The 15,430-nt window shown below is 50.0% G+C and overlaps 1 protein-coding gene across 1 annotated transcript in view; it reads right to left on the bottom strand.

The window, feature by feature from the left end:
- SIM1 (SIM bHLH transcription factor 1) overlaps positions 1-15,430 on the bottom strand; it is a 69,499-nt gene that overhangs the window by 41,813 nt on the left and 12,256 nt on the right. The window contains exons 2-4 of the mRNA XM_066610128.1: positions 3,883-3,965; positions 1,995-2,084; positions 16-124 (exon numbers count right to left, since the gene is read on the bottom strand). Coding sequence (XP_066466225.1) covers positions 16-124; positions 1,995-2,084; positions 3,883-3,965 — 282 coding nt within the window. The remainder of the gene's footprint in view (positions 1-15; positions 125-1,994; positions 2,085-3,882; positions 3,966-15,430) is intronic.

Below are 15,430 nucleotides of genomic sequence, written 5' to 3' on the forward strand. Positions count from 1 at the left end.
CCCGGTTGACTTTACCCTGAACGAAGTGGGAGTGGTAGGGCTGGTGGGCGGTGAGGACGGCCGTCATCTCGTCGTGGTCGGCGGGGTGGATGTACTCGTAGATGCTGTTGCCGGTCAGCTCTACCTGCAAGAGAGGAAGTGGCGCCGGTAGGAAAGCTGACCAAGAGCCCAATCCTATGCGTGTCTACTCAGAAGTAAGTCCCATTATAGTCAACGGGGCTTATTCCCAGGAAAGTGTGGATAGTCACCACCTGCCTGCTCTGCACTACCCGGGAGGTCTCAGTCACTTGTGGTCAGGGTGACCGGACGTCCTCTTTTTCCAGGACATGTCCTCTTTTTGAACATCGTGTCCTGGAAAAGAACTTCAATGTTTTCCACACAGAGTCTTCGTGGAATTAATGAATGACATGTAATATACTTTTAAATTTAATCATAGGCATATAGTGTTTAAATAAACCACATGAAATAAACATACGAGTGTTTTTAACTTTTCATTTTGTCCTGTCCTACATTTTTCTTGGGTGTCCTACATTCTGAGGTGCTTGGTCCTCTTTGGTGGTTATGACAGCTGGTCACCCTGCCTGCAGCCCAACAGGCCGCTCGAGGGACAAAGCGGATCCCTTGTGGTCTTCGCCACTGATTCACACCCCAAGGAGCACATCTAGCCAGACGCTTTCCTCAGCGCTGCCGGTCCAGTTGCAGCCTGACTTGCACACCAAGCAAGTGAAGTGGAAGCCCGTGGAAGCCACGGTTGCCCTTCTTGCCCCTAGCAGTGTCTCTGTACCATTAGCAGCTGCTGTCAAGGAGAAGTTCAATATGGGAGATTTTTCACGTTCTCATATACAGTGATAGAAACTTAGCAGGTGAAGTTTTTTTAATTTTTTATTTTTGTCATCCTGCAGTTGTTCCTTTAAGATCCAGAAACCTGGCGCCCAATCAGGAAAAGCAGGGCACAAACGCAATGGAATCCCACCCTAATTTCAACGCTACAACTTATTTTATTATTAATTATTATTTTTTAACAGTATTTATATATCGCTTTTCAACGAAAAGTTCACAAAGCGGTTTACAGAGAAAAACAAACAACTAGTGGCTCCTTGTCCCAAAGGGGCTCAGAATCTAAAAGGATGCAGAAGAACACCAGCAGACAGCCACTAGAAAAGACACTGCTGGGAGGAGGAGGGCCAGTTACTCTCCCCCTGCTAAGTCAAAAAAGAGCACCCACTTGAAAAAGTGCCTCTTACCCAGTTAGGAAGGGTTATTTCTATGTGATTTGGCCTGAAGTCCGATTTTATGGATTTTTATTCAGAAAACGAGAGGCCTGCTTCTCACTGAGCTGGAACTGAACCATGTTAGAGTGCGTGAGACTGACCGCTCCTTCATACAGAACAACGCTCCCCACCCACCCCCAACATAAAAGCTAGCATTTCAGGAAGAAAGCTAGGGTCGAATTCGGGAAGGCTTTCAAGTATGAGAACACTCGGCTGGCCTGTAGGAGTACAACAATATTGTACAATTGTACTGTAGTACAACTAGATACACCTAAGATACCTAAGTCCCACTGAGTTCTGTGAGGCTTTCATCCAAGACAGTCTGCCCAGAACTGAAAGTAGGATACTATAGATATAGAAGTCCCACAAAACACATTAGAACTTGCTTCCAAGCTACGCTGTAACCCCTAATGTAAACCCCATGGAACACAACTGGAGTTTACTTTCGAGTAAAGGTTTAGAGAGTTAGAATCATCCTGAATTTGTTTCAATGGGGCTGCAACGCTACCCCATTCAAATTTACCCCAGTTTTCCGAAATTCAATGGGTGGTTTTCCCAAACACCCAGAGATCCGGAGAGAGCTTGGCAAGAATGGGATTTACTGGCGAGGAAATTTGGGTCAGGATTGGGCTTACACAGACTCGCAGGACTTTGTCCCGCTTGTTCCTCAGAGGCAGAGCCTCCGTTGGCCTCCAACCTCTTCTGCCCGAGCGCATCACGTACCTGCGACAAGCCCAGATGGACCGAGGCTGTCTCGGAGATGTACATGATCTTGCCGTCTGGAGCCACCACGAAGATGAACCCGTCCAGGGTCTGCAAGGGAAGGAAGAGATACAGAAGCGCGATGAAAATCTGCTCCGCCAACTGGTGCTTCTCGCCTGCCTCTCCCCGAGTACAAACAAAACTAGAGGGGGGGGGAAGATGGAGCAGGCACCCCCAGGAGGAACAGCGGAGGGAGAAGGAGGAGATCCTTGTCAGACGGAAAATGGTCTGAGAGGCATGAAAGTGACATGTCATAGACACACTTTCCCCTTCACATCACACTCAGCTGCTGCGGCAATGTAAGGTCCCGCTTCTAAAGACACCTGCAATCTCTCTGACCTGCCTTCGTTTGCCCCTTTCTTCCCTAATGAGGCAAGGGCTGAGTAACTGCTTTATACCTTCATAAGGATCACAAGTACTTCTCTTTGATAAGGGTGGGGAGGGAGTAAGGTTACAATTCTATCCACACTTTCCTGGGAGTAAGTCCCATTGACTATAATGGGGCTTACTTCTGAGTAGACATGCTTAGCATTGGGCTCTTAGTTATTTCTACGTTTGCTGTAGTTGCTAAGATGCTTATTACTTAAAAAACCAATAAGTTGTGACCAGATGAGTAAAAAGACCCGTGCCACACAATCCTATGTAGGTTTACTCAGAAGTCAGTTGCACGACACTCAATCTCAAGGAAGTGTGCATAGGAGTGCAAGCTTAGGACATCGCTGCACTAAGTCACCTTTTGTCCCAGGGAACGCTGGGAATTGTAGTTGGGAGCACAAGCTAGCAGGGCTAACTAAACACAATTGTGACCGCTCCACCATCATCCAGAGTCCGGTTTGCGGGACTTGTTGGGAGAAGCCATAATAGCAGACTGTATTAAACCGACATCCACTCGTGGTGTAACTGTATATTTCCTGCCTCGCTCAGGACCTGCATACACCGAAATATTTGGATTGAAAACCGCCTGTTAACTGCAAGAAATTGGTATCTATTAGTTGGTTAAAATAAATCCTGGCTTGGTCTAAGTTCTGGCTGCTACTCCCACTGACCACATCGCTGATGGACAGCCCAATCCTATGCGTGTCTACTCAGAAGTAAGTCCAATTGGAGTCAATGGGGCTTACTCCCAGGAAAGTGTGGATAGAATTGGGCTCCAAGGCCTGAATGTTAAACTGCTGAATTGTATGTTTTGGAGAGCCCACAGGTTGAGGCTGCAATCCACGCTTTCCTTGGAGTAAGCCACACTGACTATAATGCGACTGGCTTCTGAGTAGACACCCATAGGATCGGGCTCTCAAATCCCCAATCAGCCTTGTAGAGGCAGGATGACCAGATATAATAGAGGACAGAGTGCCTCTACCTTTAACCACTGTTTAGAAGTGGGCATTTTGGCAGGTACAGCTCAACATGGAAAGCTACACCTGCCACAATCTCATATTCTATATGCTGGTTAAAAGTGTATGCACTTTGTTCTCCATTGCATCTGGTCATCCTGTGTAGGGTTTGTTTTTTTAGTTGACTTCTGTCATTTCCAGCCACACCATCTTTCAACCTAACCTAATTCACAAAATTGCTGTGATAATAAAACACTCGGTGGGTAGGTGGGTGGGAACCACGTCACCCAGCCTGAGATCCTTGGAGGAGGGGGTTTCATTGTAAGAGATCAGTGGTTCATACAGCAACAAAACCACCATTGTCGTCATCGCTTCTACGCAGTCATGCGATATTTGCTCTAATTTAGGCGCTGGGATGACACAGACTGTTCCTCCCCACAGGACCACAGACAACCCGAGAAGTTCCCCTCGGTGGGCTTGCCACGCAGAATCAAGGCCACGAGAGTACAAGCCAGTACCTGCAAGAGGTGGGATCCCAGCTCCCGCCCGACGTTGTCTAGAGGGCTGGTACGACTGGAATGGCCCCAGGCTTCTCCAAGTCCTGTGTAGACACAACCAACCAGTTAAACAGAGACAGGCGGCCTGAGGACCGATGGAAGAAGAAGAGGGGACCCGATCCCCGGGGAGGAGGCATTCCGCTTGGCACTCCAGCACACGATCACACGATCATCCGTGCCCTGCGTCATTTGCAGGTACTACTCGTAGAGGAAACGTGTGGGGGAAGTTCAGACACGACTTTCCTTAAGCACTTTCCTTAAACGGCAATAACAGAAACATGAGCAGATTTTCATGTCTTTCACCTTGGACGGTCGTCTCTGCTTGGCAACTGGGATCCTGCACAGTCAAAATCTTCCCAGCCCGATTACAAGGAACTGAACCTCTTAACTTTCCCCTCCCCCCCCGCCAAAAAAACCCAACACAAAACACCTCCAAGCCGAATTTTGGCATCCTAAAACTCCCCCGAACTGAGGGCGTTTGTGTCGTTCAGTCGAAAGTATGCCAAGCACAATTCATTCCCGTTAGAACAGCTGGGGAAATTGGCGATGACTTAAGGAATGATGACGCAAAATCTCGCTTCCACGTCATCACACTGAAATGTAATCGAAGCAGCACCCGGAATGACGACCGATCTCCAACCTCTGCGTTGACGTGGATGCCCAGAGGAAAAGGAGGGGGAAACAAATAATTAATGGGTGATTTGTGATGAACAATCCGAGCGAGCCTGCCCGTGGGCTTTTGCCCATCAAGGGCATTTTGGTGGGTGGGTTTCGCCTTCAATATTAAGTGCAGTTACAGTGCAATCCTATGCGTGTCTACTCAGAAGTAAGTCTCACTGACTTCAATGGGACTTGCTTCTAGGAAAGCATGTATAGGATTACAGCCTTGCAGCTCTATCCTACGCATGTCTACTCAGAAGTAAGTTCCACTGAGTTCAATGGGACTTACTCCCAGGAAAGCGTGAATAGGATTGGGCTGTTAATCTCTTGCTCACTTGCTTGGGAGTAATTTCTATTGAACTCAGCGGAGCGCTGCTGAGCAGATCGCACAGGACCGGGTTGCAGACCCCGATGAGCCCACTGGAAATGCGATCTGGGCTGGGCAATGTTCAGCGGCTTGAGCAGCAAGCCTCTAGCTGAAGCCTCTAGCGCAGTGATTTTCAACCTCTTGCATCTCATGGCACACTGACAAGGCGCTAAAATGGTCAAGGCACACCACCAGGTTTTTGATAATTGGCAAGGCACAGGCACACCATACTGCCAGTGGAGGCTCACATCTCCCCTTGGCCCTATTAATAAATGGCCTTCCACCAAAATCCTGTGGCACACCTGAGGACCACTTGTGGCACACCAGTGTGCCACGGCACAGTGGTTGAAAATGTCTAGGGCGACGCTGCTCTCCGGAGGCGCGCACGGCTGTTGCAAGGGACGCGGTGGGCTCAGGGGCGACTCCTGGCTTTATTCGGCCTCCGATTAGCTCCTGAACTAATCCCTAACAAGTACTCTCTGAGGATGCAGTGGGAACACTGTCCGCCCCCCCCCCGCCTCCAGCAAATGGGCTGAACCCGAGGATCGGGGTCCGTGATGCTTTTTCAGGCCGGGGATGAGCTGCCCGCCCCAAGGAGGAATCTACCACCTCCCCGAGTTTTTCATTGAAACTGTTTGGTAGCAGCAAGGGAACCCCGCAGGGTGGTGGGCCGGCCTCCTCGGGCTGAAATCACTCGCTCAGTCCCAGTGGCTCTGAGGGACCCCCCCCCCCGCGCGCATTGCACCTGCCCCCTCGCCTCCCCCACGCCTCCTCCTTGCTGCAGTACGGGAATTAGTCTGCCCCCTGGGATGAATTCACTAAACGGCCTCCATCTGCATCTGCAGAGCCACTCAGCAGCCCCTTGGTCGCTTCTAGCCTTGCTCAGAAGACAGGAGGAGGGTGGCCTGAGCTCTGTCCGTCGGAAATGTATTTTTGTGCGCTATGGGCTTGTGGGTCACCCATTTCCCCCCTCCCGAAGACAGTCCTCCTTCCCTCAACGCCGCCCTCCAGCTAAATCGCGCTTAATTGGATTTATTAAACTAAAATTGCAAGTACTGCGAAACTCAGTGCGCTGTGGATCACAGGGTGTTAATCCGATTTCACTTCGATAAGAGCAGCACTTCAGAACATCTGTCGGAAATAGGCTGGTGCCACTGAAATAACGCGGATTTACTTCCACGAGGGGGGGGGTCAAATTAGCAGCAGGGCTGGGGATCGGGGCCACCCAAGTGAACGTGCGGCCATTCCCGCAGCCACAGACGACAAATATTCGTCAGGCGTCTCCACTAGGTCCACCGAGTCCCTCTCAGGGCAGGATTGGAGACGTGGTTGAGCAAGCGAAGTCCCCACTGATTCCACGACATCCCCCGAAGGGGCTGGAAACCAGAGCCGAGGGTCTCCTCTCGCTGCTGCTGTACCCGCGCCACACACACACCGAGCGATCGAGCAAGCCCTCTGCTTCCCCGCACCGTCCAGCCTCCCCCCGCCCCGCCCCGCAAGCCGCACATCCGCAGAGCCTTGCCTTTCCTTGGACGTTTACATGCACGTGAGGACAGCCGGGTGGATTAATTATACCGTAGGGAGCAACGGGGACCTCTCCACCGCTCGATGCTCGTCCGGATCTTAAACGGAGAGCGTTTCCTTCCTTTGCTATCATGAGGTCTAGAAACTTGTCGTAAACTATTTAACTTAGGTTTCAGTCCGGAGAGTGTGCCCCCATTGAATACCATATGACTTAGGGCACAATCCTATGCATATCTACTCAGAAGCACGTCCTTTTGTGTTCCATGGGGCTTACTCTCAGGAAAGTGTGGATAGGATTGCACCCTTTCTTCTATGAGTAAGCCTGCATAGGATTGTGCGGTGAAACTAACTGAAGGGCCTTTTAAAAAAAATGCACCCTGGCGAGTCCAAGTTGGAAGCCTTGCCATGCAATCCTGTGCGCGTCTTCCGAGAATCAGTCCCGCTGTGTCCAATGTACGTGTGTTGAAGAAACCAAATGCAATCCTGGCCCTGTGAAGTCCCGTCTCTTGGTCTTCTGGTTTCCCTGAACGCGTTTCTCTTGTCCCCCGTCCCCCGTCCCCATCCAGACACGGGTACAACACAGGAGGGGGCTGTTTCTGAACACCTGCTCCCTCCCTCCAAGGAGGTTTCGCTGTGCTAAACCAGCCCCGCCCCGAAGGAACTGCGATCCTGCTTTCTTTACCCGGATTGGGCGGGTGGGGCGAGGAAGATCAGGAAGGAAGCCTAAATTCAAAGTATTTGCTCGCCTGAGTTGAAAAAATCCAGCCTGGTCTAGTCTCCATTCTGAAAAGGGTAAGTGATAAGGGTCTGTGGTGTTTGATGTGGAATGACTGGTTCGCACATACAATAGCAGGACGCATACAATATACATGCATGTGGGAATCAGCCCTGGCCTGGAGAGTCTCCATAAGTACAGAGGTGGGGAGGTCTCTTGCCCCATCGCCGCCCCCTCTTCCTTCTCCTGGTCTGAAGCAGGGCTCCAAAGAGCTCCAAATCAATGGGCCTTCTTTCCTCCCGAGTAAGCGTACTTTGAGCTGCTGCTGCAGGGCGCTTCACTGGGATGTGAATCCCCCTGTTGGCCAGTAAAATCTCTTCCCCTGGAAGTCGTGCAGCCTTAGACCCCCATCCTCCAATGCGTGTTTACTCAGGGGCGTTAGGGACCAATCCTATCCAACTTGCCAGCACTGATGCAAACTGCGGGGGGGGGGGGAGAGGCTTACTTCTGGATCGGTGCGCCTAAAGCAGCAAGTTCTGTCACAATTTGCTCCGACTCCATTAAAGGAGTGGGTGAGGCCGTCGAACCAGCCCGGCGTCATTTGTGGCAGCCAGTGAAGGTGGCGGCTTAAACGGCTCGGGGATCGTTGAGTACAACGCCCTGAAGGGGTGACTCTGCTGCTTTTCCAGGAAACTGGAGAAGTCCCCGAGGTGCCGTGATTGGAGGAGGGTCTCCGCACCCCCGCAAAGCCCTCTCGTTGCCAGAGAGTTCTCCAGTGTTGCGGCTCCGCATCTTAGCGAGACCCGGGCGGGCTTTCTGACTGGCGTTATGAATAGAGAACGCAGAGACCGGGATCTCCGGCGTCCTAAGTAGGGAACGGCAACCTGAAGGGACTCCCAGTAGCCCAGAGAAGCAACGTAGCGCCTGGGATCCGAGATCCAAGGACCCACCTTGACAGTCTACCTTCAGCACCCGCAGCCCGGAGGTTCCACTCCAAGCCCTGAGCAAGGGTTGGGTCAGTGATTGATTAATCCGACGTGAGAGAGAAAAAGAAGGAGCGACCAAGTCTTTGGCCACTGGAAGAGGAGACCCAGCAGTCCCCTCCCCCCGCCCTTGAGGGATTAATGAACAGCCCCACCACTTTACAAGTTAACTCTAGACCCATTTTTTTTCCACGTCTCTCCTGCTTGCGGTGGAAACCTAACTCCACCCAAACTGCAGGGGCCAGGTTAATCTTTTCTGAACAAATGTCTTGCTTGCCGTCCTAAGAGCCAAACGCCGACACATGACTGAGGCCAGGCTGGGGGTTGGGCTGTACATGCCAGGCGTCCCCATCAAATGGCAAACTCTCCTACATCCAATGGTTCTCCAGCTCTTTGCCTTCCCCTAGTCCTTAAAACCTTGCTGTAAGGAAGACAACCTTTCCACCAGGACTTCCCAGTTGGAAGGCCTCTAGTCTGAATTCTCACACCAACAATATCCGATGAAACACTTAAGAACAGATTAAAAGCCTTTCTGGATCAGGCCATCTGCTACTCCAGGATCTGGTTTCCCCACAGTGGTCCACCAGCTGCGTTGAGACAGTCTACAAGCAGGAGAGAGAGGCTACCTTTGCTCCCTGCAACTGGTGTAAGGAATCCTCCTGCCTGTTACTGAACCTGGTGGTAGAACATAGCCCTTATTATGACTAGTTGCCACGTATAGGGCTGGGGATAAGAATAGGCCCTCAGTTTGGCTGTACTTGTCGTAAGAGGCGACTAAACAGCCACCGGGTAGATGGGACTTGTTAGCCTGGGAAGGCAGCTCATCTGAGAGAAGCAAAACTCTGATCCCAAACCTCCACTGCCTTGTGGCTACATCCAGTTATGGAAAAGGCTTCAGGAGTCAACCTCGAGGCAAAATCCGGAGCCGGAGTCCCTGAGGCAGTTCATGGCTGAACACAGTCACGTTCTGGCAACTCCTGCGACGCCACTGGAACCAACAGTATTGGCCTCTGCCTTTCCGTTGGACCATTTCAGCGACGTGGAGAGGGGGGATTAGCTGCATGGGTAACAGCCTATCCTCCATACCTACTTTACCCAGGCTTCGCGCACTGGAGAGGACACTCTGTTCCAGAACCACCATTCAGAGCGTGACACCATAGTCTTCAGAGACTGAAGGATGCCAACAAGTTTGCCACGTATTGACCTGTCCTCTATGGATTTGTTCAATCAGCTTGTAAAGTCGCCCAGACTTTCAGCACACCACTGTAAGGAAAATTCCAATGTAAGGAAATTCGCAGACTAATGATGTCCATCCTACGCCCCCCCCCCCCCACAAATCATTGTTATTGAATGGCCTCTGGTTCTAGTATGGTAACAGAGGAAGAACAATTCTTTCTCCCCAGGCCTTGCATAATCTCACAAGACAAGTTTCAATGAAGTGACCTCTTAATCACCTTTTTTCAAGCCTTACTGTTGAGTAAACATGCTCAGAAAATGAGACCGATCTCAAACTCAAGTAAGACTTCTTGGCTGATGGGCGGTTAGTTGTGCATCTAAGGCAACTACAGTGACCGGAAATGCCCCACTTCCCCCCCCCCCAAGTAATTTTCACTAAATTTAATACGATTCACTCAAATGTGCTCAGATCTTGGGCTTACATCCCGAGTATCTCCTTACATCGCATGTTTACTCGAAAGTAAATCTTGTTTGAGTCAATGGGATTTATTGTTAAAGCTGCAATCATATGCACACTTGCTGGAAAGTAAGCCCCACTGAAGACCACATGAGACTTACTTCTGAGTTGACAAGCATAGGCTTATGCTTTAAGTGTGCATAGGACTGGAGGCTTGAAAATGTATTTTCAGTCTAGTTGAAATGAGTGGAAGTTAAAACCCCACTCTTAGTTAAAAAAAAATAAAAAGCAAGCCATACTTTGCTATAAATTCCATTGAAATCAATTATACTGGCTTTCCTCCAGTGTAAATGAGCGTGGCCACAGTTTACCTCTATATGTAATAAAGGCGATTTATAATTGCCAAGCAATAAAGCCACACTGAATTCCACAGGACTTTCTTCCCAGTGAGTGTCGCTAGCACTGAAGCCTCAGATACCTTTTGTCTTTTGAACCTTGTCTTTTGGTTCACCTTGTCTTTTGAAGGTGGCTATCCTTGCCTTAGAAAAACAAAAAATAAAAATCTCCAGGTTTGCCACTTGCTTCCAATGCTTTTACCCACAGGGAAAATGGGGTGTGTGTGTGTGTGTGTGTCCTTTTGCCCTTGACCTACCGCAGCCAACTTTTTGCAAATCCTCTAATTGCTTTTCAGAAAAAAGAAAGCAAGCGAGAAAAGCAGATCTTCTCCTTCTTGCTTTGAGATGAGGCCAGCCAGGAGATCTGAGGCTTTCTCCTGCAATTTGGAGAGAGGCCGAGAGAAGCAGCAGCAGCAGCAGCAGAAGAAAGGGGAACTGGAAGAGGAGGGGGGCTGAAGCGCTTGGAGGTTGAAGGGGGATTTTCCCGGCTCGAGTGGTCGGAGGCAGGAAAGGAAAGCAGCCCAATCTATTGGGGAAGGTTTCCAAACCGCGCGCTATTAACCTTCACAGATCAAAACGCGTCCCTTCCGCGCCGCCTCCTCCTCCTCGGAGCTGAGCCGGCTTTATCCTATTTACATAAGTAGCCTCGGAAGGGGTCGGGTCTCAGGGGGCTCTGCCGGCTCACGTTTCCCTCGCAGAGTCCTGCGATTCCGATTCACAGACTGCCAGCCCGATCCTATGCATGTCTACTCAGAAGTAAGTCCCATTAGAGTCAATGGGGCTTACTCCCAGGAAAGTGTGCGTAGGACTGGGCTGTGCCTCTCTCACACACCCCCATTGCCCCCCCCCCCGCCACCCTCTTCACGGTCTGCCTGCCTGCCCAGCCCGGGCAATTTCCTGAAAATGAGTCTTCTATTTCTCCAACAAGAAACCCATTAGTAACCAAATGAGGCGGAGGAGAAGATCCACTCCAAGGGACCGAATTCCCACAGGCACCCTTGGCTGGGCTGGAGGGATGAGAAGGAGGAGCCCCACCAGCAGCAGTCCCCCCCCCCCGTCCCAGCAGGGTCCGGGCAGCTGCTCGCCTCCCCTCCCTCGCGGCTGACCCCATAGCAAGGCTCCCAGCGCGCCTCCACCTGGGCCGTCTCCCAGAGCGAAAGGGAGCCGCCGGGTTTGAGATCCCCTCTCCAGTCTCCCCGTTCAACCAGACCCTGACTAGCCCTGAGTCAGCAGTCACACTGGGGACCTGCGATCCGATCTCGCTGGTCCAGTGGAAAACAGCAGCGGGACTGACTCCCAAAGAAATCGGCTAGTTCGGAACAGGCTGGAAAGCTCCTTGCCTGCGTTTCTGTTTACCGCCCAAGCCTAGGCCTGTTTGCTCCGAAGTAAGGCTGCAATCCTATAAACCCTTTCCTGGGAATAAGCCCCAATGAACACAATGGGACTTCCTTCTGAGCACACAAGCATAGGATTGTGCCGTGTGCTGCTCAAGAGGGTCTCAGCCTTGCAGCCCAGCCCGTAAACAGCTCTTCTTGAAAGCAAGTCCTGTTTAAAGGGGCTTCTTGACTCCCAGACACAGGCGCGTACGTGGCAGCTTCATCTCCACGAAGCCCTTTGGCATAAACCAGTTTGTGGATCGCAGGTCACGCAGAGGCCTGCTCTTCCTACCACTCCTCTTGCCCCTCCTCGGTAGTAGCTTTTTACACCCTGAATTAGGGCGATCAGTGCCCATGCTGCGACTACACCACTTCGTTCAGAAAAGTGACACCGACGCAGTCAAGCTGCATTTAGAAATAAGCTCCGCTGGGATAAAAAGAGAAAACAAGTCTTTCCAAGAGCCGACTTAAGGGGCTTGTAGAGAGGGCAGGCCGGCCGCAGAACTGAAAGTGCCCCCTCCCCTAACAAGAATGGATCTCGCCTAGTCCTTCTCCTTGCTAAAGAGCTTCTCTTCCCACAGTGGCCCCTGATCTACCACGAAATGTTTACACATTTATATACAGCCTTTCCTCCAATGAGTACAGGACTGTGTACATGGCTCCTCCCCCTGCTTTTATCTTCACAGCCGCGCTGGTGAGGTAGGTAAGGCTGAGGAGTGCTGATGGGTGAGCTCTAACCGCTACACGCACTGGCTCTGAGCAAGATCATGATAGAAAGGAATGTGGCAACAATTTATACTGGAGGTTTCTACCTAGAAACTCTTTCATTGTCATTACACTGGCACAAAGACACACACAAGAGAAATTGTTTTCTATATTGAAATATTTACTCCTTGTGCTACTGCTACAAGTTTCTATACTACTAACACTCCGTAGCAGTAGTTGGAAGCATCTCAGTACAAGTAGTTAACGTTGTATTGCGACATTGTTTCCTAGAAGTAGTAACAGTTGTAATGGAATAGGAAAACCTTTCTACACCACCACTACCAACCTGTGGTAGAAGCGAAACAAGGTTATAATGTATTCCTCGCTATTAAATGGTCTCTTTTACTCCAGATGGGATCATTTTAGGATGAAGGCCGACCCAGAGTGGCAGTGCCTGAAATAATAATCTTAATCAATTATTATTAATCATTTGACTTTTGATCAAATGTTGTTTTGTCATCTGCTCCTGCCACTTCTTCCTAACCTGTCTAGATTTCAAGATTTAGATTTTTATCTGTTCTAAACAGACTTCTACACCTGGCCAATAAGCACACACGTTACTCCATACCTCAAAATCGGCCACCTGATGAGTTGGCGACTGAAGGTGGATTTCAACTGGCTCCCCAATGTAACCATTACTGGCACACTTTTAGTCCGGGATCATTAATCCAAAGTAAACGCTTCCAGGAGCTATGGAGCCTAATGTTGGCTGAGGCTGCCATCTCATTCCTACTGATCTGAGAATCACGTCCACTGAACTCAACGGGACTTACCTCCGAGTAAACATGCTACGGCTTCACTGCATATAGTCCAATATTAGGTAAGAAATAAGCCCCACAGAAGTGAAGGGGGCTTGCTCTCAATATGCATATGCTTTACAGCTCAATCCCTAATACCGGATTTAGATTGTAAACTAAACAGATTGGTGGGTGCGGCAAACAGGTCTCCTCGATGACCTCACAACGACCACGAAACAGGGGCGAGAGGATCTCCCTGGACACCAACTAGTGAGAAAGAACTTGTGGGGACAGTCTCCTCTTCCGTGACCGTTTGGTGTCCAGGTTGTATGAACAGAAAGACTAACCTGCGTTTAACTCGCTGGGTGGGGTAGGGGAGTCCTCTTGCCCCCCAGGCGAGAGAGTTTTGCTTGGGGAACTCAGCCCTGGTTTGTCACCTGATCTTCCCAAACTTGTATTTCAAATGGGGCTACAGATGAAAGGAGGACAGCAAATACCATCACACATAAGAAATGCATTCTAGGAAACACTTTCCTGGGCGAAGAGCCTTTGAAAAGCAGTGACACTCTCACGTCCGAATAAATATGCCTGGAAATAAAAGGTTCAAAAATGATTTTTTTAAAATGGGACTTCTCTCCAATTAAGATTCCTTTTTCCAGGAGTCAAACCTGGCTTCACCTTCCCTTCAAATATATGATTCGTTTTCAAAGACGATTTTAAAAACCATGATTTAACTTGGCTTCATTGTGGTTTCCCAGTGTTCCTTCGCGGAAAGGCTACTTAGAAAGCTTAAAGTAAGGCTGCAATCCTAGCCACACTTTCCTGGGAATAAGCCCAATTGAACTCAATGGAACTTACTTCTGAGTAGACAAGCATATGATTGGGCTGTACGTAAGTAAGTAAATAGAAGTCGTTAAGTTTTCAGAATGCAACGTTTTAGTAAAGGGCTGTATTTTTTGAAGAAAAAATGGCAGGGGTGTCAATGTATTGGGAGGGAAGGGGGGCTTCGTGAATAAATCCCTTTGTTTTAAGAGGGGTTTGTGGCTGGGAGCACACGCTAATCCTCAGCTTTTCTGCATCAGATCACTCTGCAAAGCCAGCCAACTTTTCCAGCCCTCTACTGGCTGGTCTAAAGTCACTTGGGACATTCTCCACGCCTGTCCTACACGGAGCCAGAATCCTCTCTTTTCTTATTGGGCAGAGAACTTCCCCACACCCTCTGGAAGCAGAGGCAGTGCCTTGAGCTTGTTTAGCACAGAGTGACCAGACACAGTGCCTCTACCTTTAGCCATACAAAAGAGGGCATTTGGGTAGGTGCAGCTCAACGTGGAAGGGCTGCACCTGCCAAGTTTCCCTCTTCTATATAGTGGTTAAAGGTGTAGGCGCTGTGACCTTCATTGTGTCTGGTCCCCCTGGTTTAGCACCTGTCCAGGAGCCTCATCACCACAACCTTTTCCTCTCCCTGTTCTGTCTTCCTGAGGCCCTTTTTCTTCTGAGCCCCCTGAAAGCCATTCCAGTGCTTCTTATCCATTTTAGGACACAATCCTAACCAGGTCTACTCAGAAGTAAGTCCTATTTTGTTCAGTGGGGCTTACTCTCAGGAAAGTGTGGTAAGGATTGAAGCCTTATTCATTCTTTATGCAGCACCAGCCCTGAGTACACCAGAGTTGCATGAATTAAACCAGAAAGCCCCCCCCCCCAGATCTGACATTCGAAAACAGATCGCACTGACTGTACAGAGTTTCTGTGGGCAACTGAGTCCTGCAATCGGGGTTTGTTTGCTCTGCAAAGTGATGTGGAGAGCTGGTGTCACTCTTTAGGGCCCATCATCAGCCTATCCTGTCAAGCAGCTCTGATGTTCCACCCACATTCTGTGATCTCTGCAGTTACCATCCAGTTCCGCTAGAGCTTGGCCTTTGCTTGGTTGATATATTACCCCCAGTAGCCTGCCTTTCTTCCATCACGGAACTCAAGACGGCAGGCAAAGATGTACCCAGGAAGTCACCCACCCAGGCTAGTTCTAACCCACTAAGGGCCCGATCCTATCGAATTTTCCAGTGCGGGTGCAGCCATACCAATGGGGCATACACTGGATCCTGTGGTGGAGAGGCTGTCACAGAGGCCTCCTCAAGTTATGGGAACATATGTTCCCTTATCTCGGAGCTGCATTGTGGTTGCACTGGTGCAGGAAAGTTGGATAGGATCTGGCCCTTAGCCTCAGCAAGGTGAATATATCATGGGAAGGGATGGATTCTGCTGAACCTGAACCTATTCCCACTGAGGGGATCAACGTGTTTTGCCTAAGTGACTTCAGACTGCAGATTGGAGGGGTGCCTCCTCTCTCTCTCTCTCTC

This window comes from Tiliqua scincoides, chromosome 1 (genome assembly GCF_035046505.1).
Source record: "Tiliqua scincoides isolate rTilSci1 chromosome 1, rTilSci1.hap2, whole genome shotgun sequence".
Classification (NCBI taxonomy): domain Eukaryota; kingdom Metazoa; phylum Chordata; class Lepidosauria; order Squamata; family Scincidae; genus Tiliqua; species Tiliqua scincoides.